This window comes from Rhinatrema bivittatum, chromosome 3 (genome assembly GCF_901001135.1).
Source record: "Rhinatrema bivittatum chromosome 3, aRhiBiv1.1, whole genome shotgun sequence".
NCBI classification, from domain to species: Eukaryota; Metazoa; Chordata; class Amphibia; order Gymnophiona; family Rhinatrematidae; genus Rhinatrema; species Rhinatrema bivittatum.
In genome coordinates, this window is record NC_042617.1 from 176,286,727 (window position 1) to 176,314,479 (window position 27,753).

Genomic DNA, 27,753 nt, shown 5'->3' on the forward strand with positions numbered 1-27,753 from the left:
GTCGTTCGCGCCTCTTCAACGACCGACGTTTATCAGACCAATAGGATGCCTCCCTGACGACAGTTTCGCAGTGAACACGTTCCGCTGGATGACGTGTGCTCTTTCCTTTAGAATGTACCTCTCCCACAAGTTTTCTAAACCTTCGGTAGGAAAAAAAAAAAAAAAGCTTCCTTTCAGAATGCTCCTTTTCAATGTCTCTAATAATTAATTAACACACGGGCCTTGTACTACTCGGTGGTACGTGTGACACAAGGTAACTTGCACGGGAAAAAAAAATGTAATGACAATCTGTTTCTTGTCTTTACGTATTCTGCATACAGCTCTGTACTTCACACTTCTATCAACGAGCCTATGGCGCTGCTTCTTTTAACCGCGCCTGCCTCCGGTTTTCAGACACCAACAGCTGGTGTTGCCGAGCGCCATCAGGGAGCAAGACAGCGCGAGCTGGCAGAGCAAATCTGGGCCTGTGGGAGGAGGAGGAGGAAGAGGCGGGCTGTGTCGGCTCCTCCTCCTCGGAAGTTCCTAGGTTTGGGGTTTTTTGTTTTTTTTTCCTTTCGGCAACGGTGAGGGGGGGTGCCGCTCTCTCTTACCTCTCCGTCTTCCCGAGCCGGCAATGGTGGCTCCCAAGCTCTTGTGCGCTCTTGGAGCTCTCCTCGGGTTGGGCCGGAGTGGCGCGCAGCCCCTGCACTGAGAGCCCTCTCCCCTTCACCGGACGGGGCCGAGCCTCTGCTGCCGATGAGGCCGGCTACGACTGCGGTGCAGGACGCGAGCTCCGGGAGAGAGGATGGCAAACCAGCCCGTGATCCTCAACGTGTACGACATGGTGAGAGGCGGTGGCCAAAGGAAAAGCTTTTCTTACAGCCGGTAACTTCGGGTGCCCCCACCCCCCCATAAAACAGTAGCGGCTCCGAAACGATCATGAGCAATTGAGAGTAACGTGCTTTGCTTGCCTTAAAAAGGAAGGTAACAGACTGCTATTATAATAAATGAGGACAGGTTACATATACACATCCCTTTCCATTTCTATCTGTGTACGCACATTTTTTTTTTTTTTTAAGATCAGGGTTTTTAGTTTTTTCGCTGTTTTATTCACCTTGGCTTTGCGCTTTCCTGGGAGCCTTTCAGCTGATGCAACAGGTGGGACTGGGTTTGCCGTGGTCCTTCTAGAGTCAGACACAGGAACCGATGTAATAAGTGTCCTCAGCAGAGCGCACAGTTTAACCCACACTTGTGTGTAAACTGTACCGCCGATGCACCAAGGCGTTCTGCGCATGAAAAATATGTGCACAGATGAATACCCTCATGTAAATCCCATGTTAATGATTAGTATTAGCTATTACCCCCGCCCCAAATGCAGAGAGGGGCTCAAGGTTACCTCTTGATCTCTTAGCACTGGACACTTCTGGGTTGATGCAGAAACCTGAGTTTTAAAATTGTGCTGCAATTTAGCGCACAGTTACCTAACGCACAGGCTAATTGAAAAAAAAAAAACCTGATGCAGTAAGCTGTTAGGCTAATGCATTGGGAATAAAAATGTGCATTCACTGAGGGGCCGAGGGAATAAAGTGTGACTAGCCTAGTGCATAGGTTAATGAACGGTTGGACTCTCATTTTGGACACATTAGACTAGCACCCGATGCAATAAGGTGATTAGCGTGCCCAAACAACTGTTTAGCTGACAGCACTCATCACATGTAAATTCTATATAGTTGAGGCTATTACTCCCGAGATGCAGTAAATAGCCAGGCACCCAATGCACACTTTTCAATGTGGAAATTGAACTCCAGCCCTGAAACTGGCATTGTCATTCTGCCAGTCAAGGGTTCCTGAGAAATGCAAAAATACTGTTCTGTGTGGTTCTTCCTCCTAAGTATTGTGATACTTAGGTCTACTGCTTACGGTGTTCATGATTAAAGGAATAATGTGACAGCCTGATCCAAGTGAAAAAAAAATTCTGGACGCACAATATACCGGTAAATGTTCCAGGCATGTAAATTGTGCATGTATATTGGGCAAAATCAACTGAGGCAGGGATAAAATGGACACTCATATTGAGTGCCCATTGCAATTGTGGGCGCCTGATGCATTTGAGTGTTAGGGATGCACAAGCCTTCCCTAGCACGTCCTTTTTAACATAGCAGCTCATTTAAATATCGCATCAGGCTCCCAGAAAAGCGGGCATCTTTTTACGTGCATCTTATTGCATCGGCCTGTGAATTAAAATGTGCATTTAGCACAGGCTGATTGCCTGTTTTATCTTGGAGGGGAGGAGAGGTGTGTAGAGTTGTCAGTGAGTGCAAAACAAAAGTTGCTGAGACTGGTTGCATTGTTGCTCCTTTTCATTCCGGTTCCTGAACCTTGAATGCCTGGTTTCAGCTGGGGGAAAGAAGTGGAGGGCCTTTTTTTTTTTTCGTTGTTGCTGTCTTGGCCTGCTCTTGCCCTTCTACTGTGAGGAGAGGACTCGCTGCTTTCCACCCAGCACGAGGTGATGTACGGGATGGGTAAAACAAATAAGCATGGGTGCAGCTTGCTTATTGCGGCGGCTACTACCCCTAACGAATCAAGCTAGATATTTCACTTGGATGCAGCTCCATCACTGCTCTCTACATTAAAGGTGGGGGTGGAAGGGAAATAGAACCAAGAGCTAAGAGAAACAGATAAGTATGAGAGAAAATATGTGTGAAGCTTGCTGGGCAGACTAGATGGGCCATTTGGTCTTCTTCTGCCGTCATTTCTATGTTTCTATGTTGATAGTTTCCTCCTCACTCCCATCGTGCTTTGGGGGTAAATGGTGGAGGGAGGATGTTTGTATGAGGTCGGGATGCGTTGTCTTTAGGCATTGCTTAGTGTGACTAGCCTAGTGCACCACATATTATGTGGTGCTCCTGTGTATTACTTGGGGTTTGGGTCACCTGGTGACTGTGGGGCATGGGGCTGGACTTCAGTGAAGAGAATCAGAGGGTTTGGCAATGGGCTGGGACTGGAGAGTTACTCATGGGGCTAGAGGAGTTGGATCCCCCCCTCCTCGCCCACTGCAGGTTTGGCTCTAAAATAAAATGGTTGAGCATGTGAACGATCAGCAAACCATACCGAACAAATGGTGTGTAAAGCAACTGCCTAGCCACTTCTCTCACAAGCACTGGACACTTTACTCTACTCTACCTCTGACCAAGAGTAAAGTTTCCAGTGCTAATAAAACCTGAGCAAAGCCTGCACACTTCTGTATGTTACTCCTGGGGGAATTCTGCGCACAAAAACTTAAAATTCTGCAAACTTTATATTTGTCAAAATAACACAATTTACATTAGTCTTTGAGTAATTACATTTTAAATTAATACATAAAGTTATTACTTAAAGATGCAGAATTTCCCTAGAAATTCACTGTAAGAGTGTCCCTTCCACTCACTTTCCCTACTCCTCTGGCCACTTTGCCCTCTCAGGCCCCACTCCTCCACCTGCCAGTATCTCTCCCCTCCACCTCTAAGCTCAACCCCTTCCACTCTATTGCCAGACCCAAGAGTTTGACCCTGTTTTCAGTACTGGGGGCTTTCCATCTTTGCTACGAGTGGAGCACACTCCGTTCGCGGCAACGGGGGCCTTCCATGAACGGTGCGCCGGGGCCTTCATCTTCGCCGCGAATGGAGCGCGGCACATACAGGCCTTTGTGTTCGCGCACTCCGCGGCATGCTGGGGTCTCCTGCTATTTTCTGCGCAGAATTTGGCAATTCGGGTAGGAAAACAGACGCCGATAAATTCAGAGTCTATTTTCTTAACCCGCGGACAGCTGACCTCTCCTGGGTGCCCAAGGCAATTCTGTGCAGGGGGGGGGGGGGGGAATTCTGCGCAAATTCTGCACTCCGCAGTAGCGCAGAATTCCCCCAAGAGTAGTGTGTGTGTGTGGGGGGGGGGGGGGGGTTTGGTAATATTTAATGCTCTCATTTGCATGGGATTTCTATGTGAGGGCGCTAAGCTGGCTGGATAACTTTTCATGCACATTATGAGGCCGATGCAAAATAGTGCGCTCAGCCAAGCGTACTGTTTAACCTGTGGTCGGATACGTGTCCATAGCCCCTTATGCTATAAGGGGATTAGCGCGTCGAAACTAATAGCACTCAACAAATGCAAATGCATGTTGGTGAGGCTATTCGTCAATCCACATGCAAAAAAGAAATGTGTGTCCAATCCACACATTTTTATGCTGATAAAGTGTCCGCCCAGAGCAGGTGTTAATTTCTGAGCACCCCAAAAAATTGTACAGAAAAGCAGAAAATACTGCTTTTCAGTACATCCTCCAACTTAATATCATGGCAATATTAAGTTGGAGGAATGAAAAGTTTAAAAGATATAAAAAATAAAAAAAAATTACAAAAAAAAAAAAAAAGTGCCGGTGGTCAGGTTAGGGAAACGGATGCTCAGTTAACCAGAGTCCATTTCCCTAACCCGTAGCTGTGCGCCAGGTAGGAAAACAGACACTGATAAATTCAGAGTCTATTTTCTTAACCCACAGACAGCTGACCTCTCCTGGGTGCCCAAGGAGGCGCTAGGGGCGAGCAATCAATCCTAGCACCTACTTGGCAGCGTGATCCCTAACTTAAATATTGCATGGCACCCCCAGGAGAGGTGCCTGGGTGTGCGTTGAACACTCAGTACCTGATTTCAGTGCATTTTTTTTTTTGCATCGGCCCCTATGTGAGTGTAAAACCCCATCCTGCATTGGAAGGTAAGGTTTATGCAAACAAAGCATTTTTTGTGTGCACAAGTCATATTTTATGCATACAAAAAATTTTCTTATGTATATTTTTGGGTTTGTGTCCATTTTTTAATTTCCAGTGAATTAGCATACCATTAGTTTACTGCAATGGGAGATAAAACATTTTTTAAATATGCATTAAGAAACTGCAGTGAATTTCAGTACAGTTTTAACACTCAGTTTATCAGTTCCAGAGATGGGAAGGGATTAAGCAGGGTTTAAGGGGTTAATTGAGGAGATGAAGGTGAAGGAGAAGAAATTGGCTAAATTGTAGTTTGTCTCAGAATAAACTGTTAAGAACAAAATGCTTTTAGATAAGGACTAATTAGATCGGATTAGACCTTCTTGCTTTATACATATGTCTTAAAATCCAAATCATTGTTGGAAAGGCTTTCTTAAATGATATCTAAATTAATATTGTCTGCTTGTGATGTAGAAGACAGAAGCAGTTCTGTTGCCAAAATCCAAACACTACCAGAACCCTTATCCACTCATCTCCTCCCGCTCAGACTATTGAAACCTGCTTCTCACAGGCCTCCCGGCAAATCATCTCTCCATTGCAATCTGTCCTAAATTCAGCTGCATGACTTATCTTTTGCCAAAGCCCCTATGCTCACGTAACTCCTCTTCTGAAGTCATTGCATTGGCTCCCTATCCACTCCCGCATATAGTTCAAGCTCCTCTTTCTCACCTACAAATGCCTTCACTCAGAGGCACCTCACTACCTCTCCTCTCATATCTCTCTCTACACCCCTCTTTATGCACTCCACTCGTTGGATAAGTCACTGCTATCTATGCCATTCTCCTCTACTACAAATTCCAGACTCCATGCTTTCTACCTGGCTGCACCGTGTGCTTGGAATAGTCTTCCTGAACTGGTGAGTTATGCTCTCCCTCTCTTGCCATGTTTAAATCCCATCTAGAGACCCACATTTTTTAAAATGCTTTTAAATCTTATGCCTGATTTAGTCTTTTTAACTAACTTTCTTTTCTTTTTAGCCATTATCTTGCTTTATACCCCAAGTCTCTTGTCCTGTATGTTTGTCTTATTAGATTGTGGGCTGTGTTTTTGTATGTTTTGTACAGTACTGCATATGTCATGTAGCGCTATAGAAATATTAAATAGTAGTAGAAACATGCTCTGAATGTTATTTTGGACCTCCCATAACAGTCAGAGTAACACATGTCTTTAGCTTTCTGTACTGTCATAAAATATACATACTTTGAGGAGGAACAAGCAACTTGTCCAGCGTTGCTACTAAGATCTACAACAGTAAATATTTGGAAGGAATTTTCAAACGATCTGCTTTTGTGCAAAGTCCACGAATATTTTGTGCCCATGCTCTTTGCACCAGCTTTCAAAGAAGAAGGTATGTGCATACCTGGGAACTCTCAGGATTTCACCCTGAGACTCAGAGTTTGCATTAATTGCAGGGTCTCAGGGAAATACTAGAAATCTCAGGCCCTCTCTGTATACATCTCAGCCACTCCCCTTCCTCAGTAAGCCTGCAGAGAACAGGAGAAGTGGGGTGAGCCTGGAGTAGACACTGCAAGCAGCGTGTAGGGAGAAACTGGAGCGGGCCTGCAATATACACAAAACTCAGTCTGCAGCTGTGAATCACTCAGCCAAGGGTAGAGTGAGGATGCAGAAGTCATGGAGCTGAGAGTTACAGTGAGTGGGAGCAAAGAGAATGTTGAGGTCAGAGAGAGAGGAAGGAGAAGTAAGCTGGGATCATCTCTGGTGGGGGACAGGTGGTGGTGGGAGGAAGAAATAGAGAAACTGGGGATGGGGAGTGGAAGAGAGAAAGCTGATACATATTATTCCATGCCTCCCCCTTCCCACCTGCCATCTGCTAATCAACAGCAATCTCAGGGTGACCACAACAAAAGTTCCTAGGTATGGGTATGTGCATACTTGCAGTTTTGAAAATTGCTATAACCTTGGACTTCTGCACCAACTTTTTGTGCAGTTTAGATTTGAAAATACAATTTATGTATGTTATTTTCTGATCCCGCTCAGAGCCAAGCCTCTGAGAATGCTGCTCCCAAATGGGGCTATAGAAGTACGTGTGTTGTGGAAGCCCATGTAAATTTTTAGACTGATTGAGACAGAGCAGCTCTCAAATAACCAGTTTACGTGGGTAAAGCCTAGAAGCAAAACGTAAGTTGCAGAATAGTATTAACCCATTAATGCTTGTATTTCTAAACAGCATAGAACATGTATGTTTTTTTATAGCTAGAAGTCTGAATTATTAGTTAAGATCCATAGTTTTCTTATGAGATTTTTTTGTAATCTGACTTGGAATAACTAGCTTTCCTTTCAGATATTTGTGTATTGTTTTATATAAATTGCACTAGAATTTTTGTTACATTCTGTCTGTGTTCACTCATTACTGATCAGTAAAAATAGTTGGAGGTGAAAAACATTTCTGACAACTGGAGTGCCAGCTAGAATTTTGTAAGAGCTAGTGTAATTTTTTATTTTTTTTTTGCTTTTACAATGACTAAATTTGCTTATTTTGCTCATTTTTGTTTCACTTTTTGTTTTCCTTCTCTTCTACCCTCTCTCCTCCCAGCTCTACTCTTCCTCAGCTCCTTCCTCTCTCTGCTCCTTCCCAACTATTTGCCTGGCCTCACTGGGGGATGAGTGGTTTTGGCTTTGCCTGCCCTACAGTGGCAGGACTGATAACATCTCTGCCAGGCCCTAGGTCTGCAGCATTACCTAGTGTCAGCCTCAGGATGGTCCCAAGCCTCAAATTCTAAGCATCCAGGTAACTTGGCACCTGGGATTTTTCCAGCCCTGAAAATGGTATCTGAAAACTTTTTCAAATGGATACTTGTTTTTTTATCTATGATATTTAAGAAACGAGCAACACTAGCAACATCAGGAAATGCTTAATTTGATGTGTCTTTTCCAGTCTGTAGTCATTACTAATAAATTATTTTGGGTAATGTACTAAGCAGATGCAGGAGAGAAGTTAGTGAGCAGGCAAACAACTCATCAAATAGTCGCCTTCAAATAGTATTTATTTGAGCAGGTAACACATTAAATAAACTAGTAGTCAGAGGCTATAATTAAAGCCCACAGAGGTACATACACCAGGATCCTTTTAAATAGAAGGCCAGATGTGCAAAGTATTTTCCCCATAAACACAACATGGGAAAAACACTTCAGTACATTTATTTATTTATTTATTTATTTATTAAAGAGTTTTTATATACCGACATTAAGTTATTTACCATCATAACGGTTTACAATAGTGCACCAATATCCAAGTGAATATGGATCATAATTTACATAGGTGGTGCCAGTACTATTCGGTAACAAACAATATGGACTAATATAATTTACTATAAGGATTATGCATATGAAGAAAATCAATTGGGGGATTGTCTGTTTTATAGCGATGTATCCTGTGGTTTGACTACAGTTAAAATTAGTGGTGAGCTAATTTCCAGTAGTAACTGGATTTTGTGAGCTTGTTGCTACATGTCCGCTTATTCAGGCCCTAAGAGCAGGGGAGTGCTGACAATGCTGCACAAATTATCTAGTTCCAACACCAACAATAAACTGGAGTTGTTTTCAACTCTGGAACCCAGAGAGAATAGTTGAGTCCTATGAGCTTCAAGTCATATAGTAGGCGAAGCAGAATAAGATTTCAAACTAAATCAGAGGAAAGCCCACACCAAATTGACAATCACTAAAGAATTTTTCTCAGCACCAAGTATGCCACAATACCTACTATGCAGAATAGTCTTCAGAACTTGACAGAGGCCCTGTTTGACCAGGTACCAATATTATTGTTGCAGATGACCATCTTTGTTCTAATAGGTACCCAGTTTCCATCATAAGAATTGCCATTCTGGGTAAGACAGAGGGTCCATCAAGCCCAATATCCTGTTTCCAACAGTGAACAGTCCAGGTCACAAGTACCTGGCAGGATCCCAAACAATAGATAGATCCCATGCTACTAATGCCCAAAGATAAGTAGTGGCTTTTTCCAAGTCTATCTGGTTAATAGGTTTATGGACTTCTTCTCCAAGAACTTGTCGAAACCTTTTTTAAACCCAGCTATGATAGCTGCCTTTACCACTCTGGCAATGAATTCCACAGTTTAATTGTGTGTTAAGTGAAAAAGAATTTTCTCCAATTTGTTTTAATGTGCTACTTATTAATTTCATGGATTATCCCCTAGGTTTTGTATTATTTGAAAGAGTAAATAAGTAATTCACATTTACCTGTTCTATTTCATTCATGATTTTATAGATCTCTATCATATCCCCCCTCAGCAGTTTTCTTCTTCATGCTGAAGAGTTCTAACCTCTAGCCTTTTCTCATAGGGGAGCCGTTTCATTCTCTTTATCAGTGTGGTTGTCCTTCTCAGTACCTTTTCCCAGTTGTATCTTTTTTTTTTTTTTTTTTTTTTGAGATGTCAACCAAAATTGCACACAGTACTCTAGGTGTAGTCTCAACCTGAGGTGAAACAGTTATGACATTCTCTGTTTTATGCTCCATTCCTTTCCTAATAATTCCTCACATTCTGTTTGCTTTTTTGACCACCACCACTCATGGAGTCGATGACTTCAATTGTCCACTATGACACCCAGATTCTTTTCCTGGGTTGTAACTCCTAATATAGAACCTAACATCGTGTACCTACAATGTAGTTTACTTTTCCCTATTTGCATCACTTTTCTCTTGCCCACAATAAATTTCATCTGCCATTTGGGTGTCTAATCTCCCAGTCTTGTAAGGAGTTCCTGCAGTTTCTCAAAATCTGCTTGTGATTTCATTACTTGTAATAACTTTGTGTTGTCTGTAAATTTGATCACCTCAGTCGTTGATCATTTATAAATATATTAAAGAGCACCGGTCTCACTACAGATCCCTAAGGCACTCCACTGTTACCTTTCTCTACTGAGAAAATGGACCATTTATTACTACTCTCTGTTTCTTATCTTTTAATCAGTTTGCAATCCACAATAGGACTTAGCCTCTATTCCATGGCTTTTTATTTTTCTCAGGAGTCTCTCATGGGGACTTTGTCAGACGCCTTCTGAAAATCCAAATACACAATATCCACCAGCTCACCATTATCCACATGTTTATTAACCCCTTCAAATAAATGGAGGAGATTGGTTAGGCAAGACTTCTCTTGTGTGAATCCATGCTGGCTGTGTGACATTAATCTATGCCTTTATGTTCTGTGATTTTATTCTTTAGAATAGTTTCTATGAATTTTTCCAGCACTGAAGTCAGCCTCACTGTTCTATAGATTCCCGGATCACCACTGGAATCCTTTTTAAAGATTGGCGGCACATTGGCTACCTACCAAACTTTGGGTACGATAGAAGATTTTAATGATATTTTATTTTTATTTTATTTATTTTAGATTTATATTCCACTTTTCACAGCACTTCAACGTAGATTACATTCAGGTACTGTAGGTATTTCCTTATCCCCAGAGGGTTTATAATCTTAAGTTTGTACCTGAGGCAATGGAGAGTAAAGTGACTTGCCCAAGGTCACAAGGAACGACAGCAGGACTCGATAGGTTGCAAATCACTAGTAATAGATCTGCAGTTTCATTTTTGAGTTCTTGAAGAACTCTGGGGTGTAAACAATCTGGCCTAGGTGATTTGCTACTATTTAGTTTGTTGATCTGCCCTATTATATGATTTGTTTGTTATTCAAAATCATTGCATTTCTGGCACAGGTATCTCCCCAACATCCTGTTCAGTAAACACTGAAACAGAATTCACTTACTTTTTCTCATATAGCATTGTCTTCCCTAATTGCCCCTTTAACTCCTGGATTATCTAACAGTCCAGATGACTCTTTCACAGGCTTTGTACTGTGGATGTTTAAAAAAAAAAATCTTAAGAGTTTGTCTCTATGGCCAGCTTCTCTTCAAATTCTCTTTATGCCTGCCTTATCGTTGTTTTACATCTAACTTGCCAATTCCCTTGCTTTTTACATCCAGCTTCCTGACATCTAGTGAATGAGCAGTGTAGCTCTAGTTGCTGTAAATGTAGTTTCTTGCCATGATGCACCAAGATGATGGTATTCAGTGTGTCACTTTCCAGTAAAAAGTGATTCTGGTATCTGGCAAATGATAGCCTGAGTCATATGAACATGCATCAGATCAAACAGGCTCTGAATTTGTTTCAGGTACACTTGAATTAATGAGACTTATTTTGTATCATTTGACTAAAGTTCTGTATCTGTTAGCTTCCCTGATTTGTGTTTTTGATGGACATGTGCCACAAGTAACTAAGTGTCATTTGCTTTCATGAAATTTTACTCCATTTCAACATCATTTGTTCAAATCAAGAAAAAATACATCCCTCATTTGATCTCATCTACCGTCTGTTGCACATCATAAAGTAGCTTGTATCTAATACTGGCAAGCCAGTTTAATATAAAAAAAATACTCCTGATTTCCTTGCATTTCTCATCTAATCAGTTTGTGTGGCAGGTTGAATGGATCCTTGCTGAGATCTCAAAAATTTACACTAAACTTAATTGCCCAGTCCCCTGCTCTGAAGGATTTACAAGCCAGAACTCGGTTGTTTCTGGTTAGCATAGGTTGTATAACTTCTAGGCTGGCTTACTTCCCCACCCCCTTGCTCATGACCTCCATCAGACAGGACAGGCTGTTACTAGCTTCATGGCGTCCTGAGCAGCTGGATGCATGGCCTGGGCTGAGCATGCTATTCTTAGGAGGAGTAGTAACTGAGAAGCTAAAACGTGATCCTGTGGAGAAAATTTGAGTCTGACATGAAGTCCGAATTAGGATATTCATGGAACTGGAGCAGCTCATGTTCATAGCAACTTGAGACATGCTTTTCCATGAAAGAAAAATAGATTAAGCAAAAGTCAAGTTTTAGTGAGCATTTATATACTGAGTAATGCAAATCTGAATCTTGGGAGCAGTCGTGCTGCTTGTCAACCTTGGCTGCTGACCATTCCCACAGCTTTCATAAGAATTCAGCCACCTTTTATTTATATATATATATATATATATATATATATATATATATATATATATATATATATATATATATATATATATATAATATAAAAAAAAAAAATTCCTGTATTCATTTACTTCATGGTTACAGTAGAGGTTCGGGTTTGTAAAAGATCAGAGAATGCTAACTCTGGTTTTAAAGGCTAAGCCTGAGAATTTAAAAATCAGCAAGGCAGAAGAGTTTGCAGGAGTGTGGGGAACATCCATTTTCAGTAACTAAGAAGCTGGCCTGGAGAGAGGAGCGAATAGCATATAAATATAGGGCAGTTGCTACTACCCTTTATTATTTTTATTATTTAATAATAAAAAAAAACCCCAAAACAAAACTTGTTGGGCAGATTAGATGGCTCATTTTGGTTTTTATCTGCAGTCATTCACTGTTGCTGTGTTACTATGAAACAGTACAGATTGCAATAGATTTGGGGGGGGGGGGGGTTCAACCCTTTTTGGATTAAGGAATTCTTGGAAGATTGGGGGGGGGCGGGGGAGGATATCCCCTGTGGAACCTTGGGGTGATGGGGAAGCCCTCTGAACCACCCCACTTCAGTACCCTCCTCCTTGCCTTTATTATCCCTCAATCCATGTGTACCGGCCTCTTACCCCATCCACCTTCCCCCCCCTTTCTTTATGAATGCTGCTGTCCTGGAATAACTATAAGCTTCACTAGTATACAAATTTTTAGAAGTCATCTGCTTTAGTGATCAAATGTGCCATTTTTTATTGATGATGATGTGCTGAAGTCAAATATGACAAACCAGCTAATAGTCTACTGTTTCCATGATATTTAAGTTTTTTTACATTTTACATCTGTCTGGTGCATAGAAAGTAGAGTTTTAATCATAAATTGTAAACTTAGGTCTTTTTGTGCATTTATGGTTGCATAATATTTCACGTTACCTGTTTATGTAACACTTAATTAAATCAGCAAAAGTATTATAGAAATAAAATTAACAATGAAACAAAAGGCCAAAAACTATTATATATAGTGACAAGTTTAGCCCTTTTTCAATGGCTACTCAGCTCTTCTTGGCTTGTCTCTTGTATTCATTAAATGGAACATCTCTTGTCACTGTCCAGCAACAGTCTGCAATTATTGATAAATTCTATTTGCCCTGATACTGTTTTTCTGTTGCTGCAATGTCTTGGTGAAATCACTTGCAAAAACTGTATCTTTAGAGACATGTTGCAGCTTAGGATTTTGAATGTCTTGAGGTGATTTTCCATCAATTCCTTGTAGATGTCTGCCTTGTTGTTTCCAATAAAATTTACCACTAACTTGGAAGGCTTTCCATGGCATCTCTTCCTTGCCATGCAATGCACAGTTACATTTATTATTTTGAAGAAGTTCCCAAATCTGAGGGCTAACAAAGACTTTCCTTTTTCTTAGCTTCACTTAACCTTAGAAAGTTTACCAGCGACCTACTTGAAGGCTGCTTTAGTTTTGTCCCTGGCCTTGACAGAATTCTTCATCAGACCCAGCTTGATGTGTAAGCATAGTAACAAAATTTTCCTTGAATCAACAAGTGTTGGATGCTGAACACTTTTTTTCCCAGGCTCTGGGGCCGATGCAATTATGTGCGCTGAAAGCTGGCGCTGACTTTTCAGCACCCGCCATGCAATATGGAAATTAGGGGGCCATTCTAGGAAGGAGGTGCTAGGGTCGCTTGTGCGACCCGCCGCGGCTGCCGGTTATGAAGACCGACACCGGTAAACTCAGCCTCTGTTTTCATAACAGGCCGTCTGCCAGTAATGAAAGCGGCCATTTTCATTACCGGCAGTCGGCCGGTTATGAAAACCGAGGCTGAGTTTACCGGCGTCGGTTTTCTTAACTCGGCAGTCTGCAGAGTTATTTTATTTTATTTTTTTTACTTTAAAAAAAGAAGTACAGAAAAGCAGTGTTTTCTGCTTTTCTGTACTTCTTTTCAATGCGCTCAGCTATTAACGACTGCTCCAGGCAGGTGTTAGTATCTGAGTGATAAATGTGCGGAGACGCACATTTATCTTTTTGCATGCAGAGTGAATGAGTAATAGGCTCATTCACATGTGATGAGCGCTATCTCATTCACTCTGCATCGGACTTGCGTTAAATAGGTGCTAATCCCCCTATTGCATTAGGGGGTAGATTAGTGCCTATTTATCCCGTGTCAGTGGCCAGTCTCTCTTGATGTAGTGGGAATCTCTCGCACGACTATCCCATTCGCATTGTTGTGCCCAAAAGCAAATACTGTCAAAACACAGATTTATTCATAAATTCATTCATAGATGTATATTATTCATTTTTGGTTTAATATGAGATCCTTTACCTTCTTAACCAGGGGTGGTTCTATAATGAGGCAGGGTGAGGAGGTAGAGTAAATAGCCGCCTCAGGTGGCAAAACTTTGGAGCAGCAAACGTGTCCCCAAAACGCTGGGTGACTGTCTCACATTGCCACCGGATTATATATTTGGCAAAATGGGGTTTCCACTCTCCTGCTGGCGGCCAAGAAAGAAGGAGGTCCTGTGTGCTGCCAGCGGAGCCCACTCCACTGGTAGCAGCAGGAGGAGGAGAGCAGCTCTCGCATGCTGCTGGTAGAGCCCGACCCACTAGTATCAGAAGTGACAAAGGAGGCTTTGAATAATGCTGGTGGAACCCAATTTGCTGGTGTCAGATTTTGAAGAGGAGGTCTTCCTGGCAGTCAAAAAAAAAAAAAAAAGGGACATGGAGAGCATATTTGAATGAGGTAGAATGGGTGTGTATGTGTGCGTTTCGTGAGAGTACATATGCATGGATGTGTATAAGAGAGAGAAGGTGCATGCGGGTGAGAGCATGTGGGTTTTTGTTTTTAATTTCATATTTATTGGAATTTCACAAATTAACAAGCATACAGGCTTATAGTAACATACATGAGAGATAATAATAAGCAATAATTAAAGAATAAAAAAAATTAAGCAATACAATACACCTCATGTATTAAAGTAAGAGAGGGTTACCAAGATGAAAGGGCAAAAAAAAAAAAGAGCGAACTTAAAAGAAAATATTAATGAGATGAGAGGCAGCTCATAATACCATTAAATACAAATGCCGTTAGTCGAAATTCAAACAGTCAACTGTGGGACGAGCATCCAAATATGAACGTAAATGAGCAGGATCATAATATACATGTCAATGTATTATTACTAATCATGGTGTTAAATTTATTCTTCGATTTCCTTGTTTAGCACCCACAGTCAAAACCTCAAGACGCATTAAAACAAACCTTTTCTTACGTTCCTGAGTGGAGCGAGTAATGTCTGGAAAAATCCACACTTGTCCAAAAAAAAAAAAAAAGAAGACTGTCTATGACAAAAAAAGGATCTTAATATCAAATCTCTATCATGGGGGAAAAAACGCAAGACAAGAAAAGAGTCCCACGTTGAGAAATTGTAGTATCTGTAGAGGATTCCAAAAATTGAGTTAGGTCCAAATCTGGTTCAGAAATATGATCAGATGAGTTTGAATATGAAGACTCTGTCATAAACTTTAGCAAAAGTAGGCATAATTTCTGTAGGCATTTTCAAGACCTCAGTTATATATTTCTTAAGCATATCCATTGTAGAAATTAAATTTGACAGGGGAAAATTTAAAATATGTAGATTTAAGTAATGAATGGAATTTTCTATGTTCACCAGTTTTCATGAGTGAGAAAAACATGATTTAACCAACAAATCCTGGGTATGCTGTAAAGAAGAAACTTGAAGTTCCAAAGCTGAAATTGTTTGATTTAGATTCAAGGGCTTGAAATCGGCCAGCATAGGAAGAGGTAACATCAACTAAGGATGATATGGATTTCTCCAAAGCCATAAGGGCTGACCAAAGTGAGTCCAGAGTAATTACCGGAAGTTTTGGAAGAGCAGTGCGAAACAAATTAGGCTTCATACCTCTGTTTTCCTGTATAATATTCGGCTCTCCAAGATCTTCATTAGTCCCCTGTGGAGTTGAAACAGTAACCTGAAAGGGAACCTGCAAATCCATTCCAGGTGCAGAGCTCTCCAATAATGCCAATATCTCAGGACCAGAAGCAGCAGCTAACCCGGTCACAATCACGATAGGAGAAGCCTCTCCAGAGATCGCCAATCTAGGGCCCAAGGGTCCACATGGCGGTGAAAAATCATCCAAAATATGAGGCACAAGGGGAAATGGAAGAGTAAACGGCTCTCCGGGACTTAAGGTGGTCTGTAAGGCTGGCAACAGGGCTGCCCGCTCCTCAGGGTCCAACGCCAAGGACGCTACCGGAGTTAGGGTATCGGAAGCAGGAACCCCACAATGGTAGGTTGAAGAGAATCTGAGCCAGGTGTAGTTAGCCCTGAGTCCTGAATCTTAGCCTTCCATTTAGTATGAGGCATAGCAGCAATAAAACCCGCAGAAAAAGAGGAGCAACAATCTGAATCTCTCCACAGGGAGAGAACATGTGTTTTGTGTGTGAATGTGAAAGCCTGTGAACAACTGAGTGTGTGAGCACCTCTGTGTGTATGAGCATCTTAGCGAAGGAGCATGTATGTGAGCATCTGTGTGTGTATGAGGATGCGTGACAGCGTTTGCATGTATGAGAGAGGGCATGAACATGTATACACGTGTGTGTGTGTATATAAGAAGAGAAAGTTCACCCTCCCCTTGCAATCTATGGAAATACAAGCAGGGATTTTTTTTAGATCTTTAGTAGTTTTAATTGGTTGATGTTTGCTATTTTGAAATATTGTTTGTAAAATTTTATAATTTTTGAGTTTTTAATTATTGGCTGTTATTCATCCGCTGATGTGAAATATTCCTTTTATTATGTTTTTACTGTTATGATTTTCATTTTCTTCGCTTTTTATTGTTTTGAGGAATGGCATTTCTGTTTTTCCATTGTTTTGCATACAATCTGGTTTGAGTGTTTCCAGTTCATTTCTGTTTATACTTTATGGTTTTTTTTATTCTGTATTTGGTGAGGGTGTGTCTGTGTTCTGCATGTGTGACTGAGGTGAGGTATTCTGCTAGTGTGTAGTTTCCTTATAGGGTTCTATAGCAGGTTGGCTTGTTTAGTATTTTTTGAATAGGAGGTGTATTGGTTTTTAGGGCCTGGTGTAATATTTGCAGTATTGCCTTTTCATAGTTAGGGTTTTTACTGTTTTGAGGGCTGGCAGTTAATGTTCTTTTAGTATGAAAGTTTTACAAACATTATAATTCAGTTTACTCTGGGTTTTCTGAGGGCAGAATGCACACCCAACATGCATTACTATAGACCTAATACCATATGCATTCCAAGTGTGTGGTTTTGCAGGGTTGTGATATTTTTACCTCAGAAGACTGTACTCTTAATGTCCTTTTTCATGTAAAATTGATTATAAATGTAGGATTTTAAATTTGTGTGTGATGAGGGCAGGGGGGCACAGGCACAAGGCTGCTAAGCCCACTTAGGGAGCCTAATGCCTTTGCACCGGCCCGGAGAGTGTGTGCCATACAAAGGACTTCACCCATCTCCCACTTTTCTCCAGGGGAAAAGTGGGAGGCAAGTATTAGGGTTGCCTGCTTCCTAGAAACATTATCAGTTACACTATCTGCCACTTCCCTGGGAACTCTGAAACCCCCCCCCCCCCCTTTGCTTTCCCCCTTCTGCAGCATGTGAAATCAGCGAAAGGACCAGACTCCAAAGAGAAACACCCCCCCCCCCCCCCCCGTCCTTCTTGATGATTTGACCTGTAGTATTTTTATGACTGATTTTCCTGTTTTTTATGAAATGTATTTTATTTTCTTTATGTATTTTATGTTAATTTAAGAAACTTTGTTGACCGGTGTGAAGGTATGTACCAACACTGGTATAGAAAAACTAAATAAATAAATACAGTGTCTTGGGGGAGGGGCATGCCATCTCATCCTTAGCCTCATGCTGCAGATTGCTTTAAGCCGCCCCTGTTCTTAACTCGCTTATCTTCAGCAATTCCCAAGTTAAAGGTCATATATACTGACCCAGTAGCATATCTCGAAAACTAAAGACAATCAACAATTTGAAACGTCATTTTCGTTATCGGTGACTCGGATTTAGTAAAGTTTACTACATTGATTTCGGAAGTATTTTGGCTGTAGACCAGTTTTCAGCACCTTATGGCTCTCTGTGATTTGAGCTGTGCTGTTCTCGGTTTGAGCACTGCACAGCTGAAAGTCAATGAGAGCTGTGTGGAGCTGGAAGGCATTAGCTGTTCTGAGGGCAGAGCTGATAGTAAGCTTGGGGGAACTCTTGGGTTCTGCAAAACCCAGGCTGAAAAACATTGCCATAGAACTTGTCATGATCCCCATCCTCTTCCTATGTAAATTTACAAACTTGGGTAATTCTGTTTAGGTCCATAAGTCTTAAAGTTTTACTAGTTCAACTTTTTGTTTGTATGCTATTGTAGTAGCTTGCATTTGGGCCTTCCAAAATAAAACTGCCAAGGTTTCAGCTTATTTAGATCATTGCTGTCACTGTTAGTGAGCTGTAGACATTGTGACCACATCCACCCTGCACTGCACTGGTTATCTTTAAATCCGTTTAGACAACATCTAATGTTCTGTAATAACACAGTAAATGACGACAGGTAAAGACCAAATGGCCCATCCAATCTGCCCAGCAAATTGTTTATGGTAGTAACTGCCACTTTGTGCAGGTTACTCCCATATAGAATTTTTACACCTAAAGTTAACACAGGTTATCCCCATTTCTTAATTTCCATCCTCTAGCCTTTAGGGATCCACTGTCTCTAGCCCATACCCTTTTGAATTCTGGGAAGGCATTCCAGGCATCCACCACTATTTTGTGATGAAATATTTTCTGATTGTTCTAAGTCACTCTTCCTGGGGTTTCATATCATGACCCCTAGTTCTACAGTTTCCTTTCTAACAGAAAAGGTTTGATGTTTATGCATCATTTATACCCTTCAGATATCTGAAGATCTATATTGTATCTCCCCCACATCTCCTATCCTCCAAAATATACATATTTAGATCTTTCAGACCTATTGGGTCTTCTGATACAGACCCCACACCATTTTGGTCACTTTTCTCTGGACCACTTCCATCCTGTCTCTAGAACCGAACACAGTACTCCAGGAGAGGCCTCACCAAGGACCTTTATAAGGGCATTATCACTTCCCTTTTCCCTGCTGGTTATTCCTCTCTCTGTGCAGCCCAGCATCCATCTGCATTTAGCTACCGCTTTGACACATTGCTTCACTGCCCTCAGATCGCTAGACTCCATCGTCCCAAGGTCCTTCTCCTGATCAGTGCATATTAGTCTTTCACCTCACATCGCATACAGGTCTTTTGGATTACTGCACTCCAAATCCATTACTGCACTTCTTGGCACTGAATTCCAGCTGCTAAACCTTTGATCACTTCTCAAGCTTTTTAAAATCTCTTCTCATTCTTTCTACTTATTCAGGTGTGTCCACTCTGCTGCAGATCTTAGTATCATCTGCAAAAAGAAACTTTTCCTTTTAACTCTTCTGCAATATCACTCAAAGATACTGAACAGAGCTTACCCCAGAACTGATTGATTCATGAGGCATTCTGCTTATCATGTTTCATTCGTTGGAGTAGGTTCCATTTACCATTACTTGCTGATGTCTGTTAGACAACCAATTTGTAATCCAATCCACCACCTTGGAATCCACTCCTAGGCTTTTCATTGTTTTCATGAGTATCCTCTGCAGGACAGTATCAGCAGCTTTGCTGAAATCCAGATAAATAACATCATGTGCTTGTCTTTTGATCTAATTCTCTAGTCACCCCATCAAAAAAGTCAGTTTGATTCATTTGACATAACCTTCCTCTGGTAAAACCACGTTGCCTTGGATCCTGCAATCTCCTATTGAGGGGCTAGTGTAATAAGGTGCATTTAACTAAACGCACAGTGTTCAGCCAACCCGCAGTTGAGCACATAATTGTGTGAGGAATTTTACTGCTGATGCAGCAAGGAGTTTGGCACCCAACAATATATGCACAGGTTGACACCCTGCCATGCAAATACCATGTTAATTATGCATTAGCTATTGCCTCCTAGAAGTGTGTTGGTTTATCTCATGTGTTCTGAGCACTAGAAGCTTAACTCCTAGACTGAAGTGGAGTAAAGTTTCCAGAACAAATGTTAATCTATGGATGGAAATTGGGATTCTTGTGCCAGGACCTGTAGTTGGAATTTATGAGCAGAAAAAATGCGCTGAAATGCTTTATTGTGCCCATACAGCACATTTTCACAGAAAACACACACCGTGTTTTCAGCTCATAAAAGGGATGGGAAGGTTGTTTTTCCACTGCCATGTGCTTTTCCTGCAGCACCAGATCTATTTATTTATTTAAAAGTTTTATATGCCTTGTAAGACAAATACATTATACACTGCTTAGTACAATTTCATGTGTATCATTTAAGATACATGAAATCAAAAAACAGAAGAACATCAAAATAGAAACATTTTTTATCTAAAGGACTATTAATACCTTTTAAGATGTATGATTAATGATAACCTACTCATTTATAAAGGATGAAAAAGACAAATAGTATTTTATCACTCACAGTACATAAGAACATTTTTGCCATACTGAGTCAGACCAAGGGTCCATCAAGCCCAGAATCCTGTTTCCAAAAGCAGCCAGTCCAAGTCACAAGTATCTGGCATATACCCAAACATTAAATAAATCTCAAGCTACTATTGCTTATTAATTAATAGCAGTTTATAGATTTTTCCTTGAGGAAATTATCCAAACCTTTTTTTTAAAACCAGTTACACCAACTGCTGTAACTTTATCCTCTGGCAATGAATTCCAGAACTTAACTATGCGCTGAGTGAAAAAGAATTTGATTTGTTTTAAGTGAACTACTTGCTAACCTCCATAGAGTACCCCCTAGTCCTTCTATTATCTGAGAAAGTAAATAACCAATTTACATTAACTTGTTAAAGTCCTTTCATGATTTTGTAGACCTCTGTCATATCTCCCCTCAGCCGTCTCTTCTCCAAACCGAACAGCCCTAACTTCTTTAGCCTTTGCTCATAGGGCAGCTGTTCCATGCCCCTTATCATTTTGGTCACCCTTCTCTGCACTTTCTCCAGTGCAAGTACTGTACTTTTCACTCCATAAGACGCACCTGACCATAAGACGCACCTAGGATTCAGAGGGGGAAAATTAAAAAAATAAAATAAAAATTGTGCTAAACTGGCTCTGTCCCCGGGCGTCTGTGCATCTTATGGAGCAAATTAGGGGAGTGCATAACATTTTTGTTTTCTCCCCATTTTGTTTCGGGTCTGGGGAGGGCCATTTCAGGCCACTCCCCAGATCAGAAAACTTTATCTTTCTGTGGGAAACCCCCATCCCAACCCTTTAAATTAATTAACACCCCCCCCCCCCCCCAGACCTGCCAAAAGTCCCTGGTGGTCCAGGAGCGATCTCCTGGACTTTGGCCGTCGGCTGGCAGTAATCAAAATGGCACCGATGGCCCTTTGCCCTCACTATGTCACAGGGGCTACCGCTGCCATTGGTCGGCCCCAGTGACATAGTAAGGGCAAAGGGCCGTCGGCGCCATTTTGATTACTGCCAGCCGACGGCCAAAGTCCAGGAGATCGCTCCTGGACCCCCGCTGGACCACCAGGGACTTTTGGCAGGTCTTTTGGGGGGGTCAGGAGGGTGGGGGGTTGTAGTAAATTTGGCAGGTCTTGGGAGGGTGGGGGGGGGTGTTTAGATTTTTTTTTTTTTTTTTTAATATTCGCTCCATAAGATGCACATTTTCTCCCCACTGAGGAGAAAATGTGCGTCTTATGGAGCGAAACATACGGTATATCTTTTTTGAGATGCGGCAGCCAGAATAGCACACAGTATTCTAGGTGTGGTCTCTCCATGGAGCAATACAGAAGCATTGTGACGTCCATCATTTTATTTGCGATTCCCTTCTTAATTCCTAACATTGTTTGCTTTTTTTTATTTTTTTTATTATGCATTTCAAAATAACACAAGGAATACCTTATTATAGTAACATGAGGTATACAGTAGAAATAATAAAATGTCATAGAGAAATAAGCAAAATAAGAGAAGCAGATAAGATCGTGCCACTAGGGTGCAACAGGAAGCGATCTGTAAATTCATCACAACTGCCTCAAAAGGCTTGCTTAAGGATAGTTTCAATCCTATCATGCACATCCTTCAAGGCCACTCCTCCCTCCATGGGGATAGTCACCTGCTTAGAGACAGCACAGACCAGTGCATCCACTTTGGGGGAAAACGCAAACGCCCCCTCACAGCTGGATACAAGGGGTACAAGTCCTCTAATGTCCAACCCCTTTTTGAAATTTGCCTCTGGGGCATCCCATTCAAGATCAATCAATTCCTGAATGGCATCCATAAGAGGCTTTACACAAGGAAACCAAAATGGGATTCTTTTTCATCTCCGAGATGGCAGCCGTCCAAGGAACACCCAACTTCTTCAAGGTCTGGGAAATCAGGGCCGGCAGCTCATCTCTATGAAAAACCGTAACATGGTCTGATACAGTTCCAGACCTGGAGGAATTTCCCCATCTTCCAGGGAATCAGGACCCGCCTCATCAGTGCCATCCGGGTTTCTGTCTGGGATACCTGCAGCGAACAGAGGCCATTCCTGGGGCTTAACCATAGGATTGGAAGAGAGAGGAGCCACTGGCCGAGGGTCCAGCCTGACAGGATTGAGCGAAGCGAAGGACTGCACCTGAAGAAAGGCTTGTAAGCCTTGAAACAACTCTCCACCCAAGAAAAAGCAGCCAGTTCCAGTACAAACCCAGAACAAACTGGAGCGGGGCCCACAGAACTGCCATCACCTGTGGAGGAGCCAGTTAAGGGAGTACCAAGGTCTGGTATCCCTCCGGAAAAGGCCGTAACTGAAACATCAGGATGGGAGGATCCAGGCTTAGCGAAGTCAGAGCAAGACAACTCCCCCTGAGCATCCAAACAGCGCTGACGATTGTTAGTATCCAAGTCAGGCAGAGAAGGCCGAAAATGACAGGTCCCACACCAAGAAAGGCACTTAGGCTTCTTGTTCACTGGTGCCATCAGCGGCAATGAATGTACATCTAAATGGCTCACACTCAAAAATTTACCTGCACAATAATTAAATTAGGCACCTCATAAGTAAGCACTGCCAAAACACACACAGCTTGTGCGCCAAGGCTCAAGTGTATCACCACACTAAAAATGTATGTGCACAAAAGGCGCACCCAAACTGAGCGCACTGCACACACTGACGTGCATGCTTTGCTGCCCTGTACAGGACAAGAGCAGGTGAAAAACGCCGCTGCAGCCTTCCACGTGATGCACAGGCAAGAAGCCTAACTGTGGGGCCTAGCCCACTGGAGCTATTCAACCTGCCAGTCTGCCCGGTTCCCCAACCGAAGCAGGAATGAACATCGGAATAGCACGTGAGCACGGAAACCAGAGGAAATCCTTAAAAACCCCTCTAACCTGTCTCTATTTCCGACGCAAAACTTCCTTTTTTTTTTTTAAACTTTCCTGAGCTCAGCGTTTACCGGCTGAGTACAGAGACTGTCTCCGGCTACGGGATGAGAGGGCATCTGCCATCACAACCATGCTCAACCTCCTGCACCCACTGCCTTTAAGCTGTACAATCAGCTAAGGCCACCTTGGGAAACCCAGCTACCCCGGACCAAGGTACACATCTGAGGGATCATGGAACTCACCTCAGGAATTCTCAACTGGGGGAGGGGCCACTTGGTATCACTGCAGGAGAGCAGGGCTTTGCTTTATTCAATTTAAAATTCTCCACCCAAAATCTGAAGCAATTCCCACAGGGAGATGCACGTCCACCATCTGTTGGAGACTGAGCATACTGGCAGGCTGGGGTCACTCCAAGAGTATATATGCTGTAATGTCAGTTTGCTCAGTCTCCGTCTGCTGGCAGGGGAGCATAATCCACTGGTCCTGAGTCTGTCTACAAGTTAGGAAAAATATTTTTTAATTTTGTATAATTAAAAAAACATTAAACATTGATAATAAAGTTGAGTGGCTGCTTTTTATGCCAGATATGGTTGAAATTTGCTTGAAGACAGGAGGAGACATGTTGGCAAATGCTTAATACTCACTCCTGCGAGAGCAGTGAAGAGAGGATCACTTTACTGGTGGCTGAAAAGAATCTGTAAATACTGCTTGGAGAAATGTTTAAAACTTAAAAGTACTGGGGAAAAAATAAACTATTGGGGTATATTATTTAGTGTGTTTAGCTATTCAGTACAGACACACAGTCAGAGGGCAGGAAAAAAACAGAAGTTTGTGTATATTTCCCAAACCTCCCACCCCAGCTCATCCTTTAATTTATAGGCAGGTGATAATTTCATACTAAAAAATAAAAAAATTAATCAGCCTTTTAACTTAAATCAAAGAATTCCCCACACCTTATCAAAAGTTTGATCATCCCCCTTGCAGATCACTACCAGATATATAGTGAATACACTAATACATTTAAAGGACCCTAATTGTATGCATTCCTACTCCCAAAGCAACCTAAAATTTAACCTAGGAATTGAACAAATTTAAGATGAAGGAAGCAGGCCAGCAGCAAGAGGGAGGGAGTGGGGAGTGGGGGGGGGGGGGGGGGGGGGGGGGGCGGCTCCCAGTCTTTTGCATCGATTGTCACGTTTACCCGCCGGTGAAAAATTGTATGTGTGCATCCAATGCAAAGAGCTCCTGTTTTTCTCAGAGAACGAGTCTGATCTCTGGAGGGTAGAGTGGCAGACCTGGAGGAGCTGAGGCAGACAGAGGATGAGATCTTCAGGGACATAGTAGCCAAGTCCCAACTCCAATCTGGCAGCCCTGATGCTGCCTTGGAGGAGGAATGTCTCATAATCAGAGACTATCAACCTGGTGCAACAGGAAATTATCCTGTAGCAAGGACTTGCTCTCCAGGTGGTGCATTGTTCTTTCACACCGAGGCTGTGTCTCCCAGGGCTACTGCCCAGGAGGGAAAGGTTAGGTTGACCGTCATGGGTGGTGATTCGATTATTATGAATGTAGATGGCTGGTGGGCGTAAGGACCGCCTGGTAACATGCCTACCTGCTGCAAAGGTGGCGGACCTCATGCGTCACCTAGATAGTATTTTAGACAGTGCTGCAGAGGAGCTGGACGTTGTGGTACATGTGGGCACCGATGTAGGAAAATGTGCGGAGGGAGGTTCTGGAAGATTTTATCGTTTGGATGTGTAGGCACGGGAAGACTCAACCTTTGCATATGTAGTGTTGACTGGACCGCGGGAGTAGCTTGGGTACATTCTTCTTGTCCTGAATCCATCTGTCTACACACTAGGAAATGGAGAAATTACTTACCTGATAATTTTTGTTTTTCTTAGTGTAGACAGATGGACTCATCTTCCCACCCTTAGTGTATCAATAGTCCTCCTGTGGGGCTCCAGGTCCCAAGGGATTACTGGTAATTGTTCATCCAGTGCCTAGACTGGGGTGCCTAGTGTTTATTGTTAGTTGAGTACAGTTACGGTTTTTAATCAACTTTTTTTTGCTAGTCTGTCCACAGTTGCTTTTGAAAAGAATACTGGCAGGCTGGAGTCACTGCAGAAGTATATATACTGTGACTTCAGCTTGCTCAGTCTCCATCTGCTGGCAGGGGAGCATAACCCACTGGTCCTGCATCCATCTGTCTACACTAAGGAAAACAAAATTATCAGGTAAGTAATTTCTCCATTTCCTAGCGTGTAGCAGATGGACTCAGGACTAATGGGTATAGTGTACTCCTGTTAGCAGTTGGAGACGGATCAGATTTCAATCTGACGTCAGCTCCTAGTACATATATCCCTGCAGGAAGTGCAGCTCTTCAGTATTTTCCGTCTCCATAGCAGTTAGGGACTATCTGCACGCTCTCGCAGCGTTTGAACCAAATCCAAAGAAGAAAACCAAAATTAAAGGGGAAAACCTACCTGAAGACGAGCCCCGCTCTCCTGCGGTGGTATCCTCTGGTCCCTCCCCTAGTTGAGATTCCCGAGGTGATTTCCGTGGTCCCTCGGAGGTGAGCCTCGGTCAGGCGGCCGAATCGCGGCGAGGACCTAGCCCCCGATCCTCGGGCGTGGCTGAGAGGCAGCAGGTGCACCCCTCGAGCGTGGTGGTGAAGGTATTGGCCCTCTCCCCCCGCAGCCGGAGACCGCCCAGAACGAAACCGGGAAGCGCCGAAGACAAGGATCGAGCACTGAAGACAAGGATCGAGGAGGAGCACAGGTCACTGATCGGAACCAGTGCCACCGGGTTGATCCGCCCTAGCAGGGCCAGGCCCCGGCTATTTCCAAGGGTCTGCCCACGTGGAGACCCTCCGCGGAGGTCGCCATATTACTCGCATGCTCGCCGTCGCCATCTTGGCCCTATTCGCCGTGCCGCCCGCCGTTCGATCCAAGCACACAAATCGAGCTAAGTGCACAAAAATCCTTGTGTGCATAAGTTGCACGCACAGAGCCGGGCGCATAACTGCGTGCACATCTCAGGCGCACTGGACGCACAAGAGCTTATGCGTCCACAGACATGGCACCTCCAGAAACAGGAATAAAAGCTCAAGGCCTCTGCCCTGCATGCCACATCAGAGCCGCACAGAGCGAGGAGGCCGACGCCCTGTGCGCACACTGTGAGGAGGCCCTGGGAGATCCAGGTCAGGGCCAGGCCCACCCAGGGCACAGTGCTAGCTCCTCAGGGGGTACCCCGGACCTAGCAGGCCCCAGTGGGTCCCCCCCACAGATGGGGACCCCCAGATATCCTGCACCCCTCAACTTAGACCCAGCGTCGATATCTTGGGTGGAGTTATTCAAGGGGATTCACGCCTTTGTCAAGATGCAAACTGCACCTCTGGCTGATCAGCTGCATGCTCCACCGGAGGACCCTCATGCTCCAGGACCCTCGAGGCCTAGGCACAGGCTCCCACCACTCAGAAGCCCCGCCTACGGGGACACTGATTTCTCCGAAGAGGAAGTTGAGCCCCTGGAGGAGGGGGAACTTCCCTCGGGGACAGAGCCACACCGAACCATGAGACGCTTCTTCACAAAGGACGAGTTCCCGGATCTCGTATCCCAATGTCTAACGGAACTCGCTATCCCGGGCCAAGGCGCCTCGGGGGAACCTAGAACGAACCCCCTGCTGGAGGGCCTTCACCAGATGTCTCACCATTTTCCTCTCTTTCAGGCAGCACAACAGCTAATTGACCTGGAATGGAATGCCCAGGAGTCCACATTCAAAGGGGGACGAGCCTTGTCAGCCATGTTCTCCCTGGACCCAGCGACCAAGGAGCTTCTGGCATGCCCTAGAGTGGATGCCATAGTCTGCGCGGTCGCCAAGCGCACTACCATCCCAGTGGAGGGAGGAGCGGTGCTCAAGGATGCACATGACCGGCGCCTGGAAGCCATCCTAAAACAGTCATTTGAAGTTGCAGCCATGTCACTGTAGATTGCGGCCTGCTGCACTGTGGTGACACGTGCCTGCCTATCACAAGCCAGGAACAACACTCCGGGAGAAGACATGGAACCAGCAGTATCATTACTCACTGACGCTGCCTCCGATCTAGTGTGCACAGCAGCCAGAGGAGTGTCGGCCAGGAGACAACTCTGGCTTCGAAGTTGGTTGGTTGATGCCTCTTCCAAGACGCGCTTCACGAGGATGCCCTTCAAAGGATCCCTCCTGTTCGGCAGCGAACTAGAGAAACTGGCCAACAAATGGGGCGACTCCCCATTACCACGCCTGCCGGAAGACAAGACTAAGAGAAACCAGCGTCCCTTCCACAGGTCCGCCAGGGGAAGAAGCTCGCAGCGCTTCAATCCTTACAGGAGCAACTATCAAGCACCCCGCCCTACAGGCAGGAACCAGTCCTTTCGGACCAAGCACAACAAGAGGGGAGCCAGCTCGGGGACAGGCCCCAGCCAACCCATCCAAGGGAAGAAGCCATAGGGGGCAGACTAGCCCTATTCTACTGCAGATGGGTCGAG

At 43.5% G+C, this 27,753-nt stretch overlaps 1 protein-coding gene across 1 annotated transcript in view; it reads left to right on the top strand.

Annotated features, from left to right (window-relative positions):
- Nucleotides 1–478: 478 nt before the first annotated feature.
- The window catches only part of DESI2 (desumoylating isopeptidase 2), a 142,030-nt gene continuing 114,755 nt past the window's right edge, over nucleotides 479–27,753 (top strand). Inside the window, 1 exon segment of the mRNA XM_029593956.1 lies at nucleotides 479–864. Within this exon segment, the coding sequence (XP_029449816.1) occupies nucleotides 736–864 (129 nt within the window). The 5' untranslated portion in view covers nucleotides 479–735.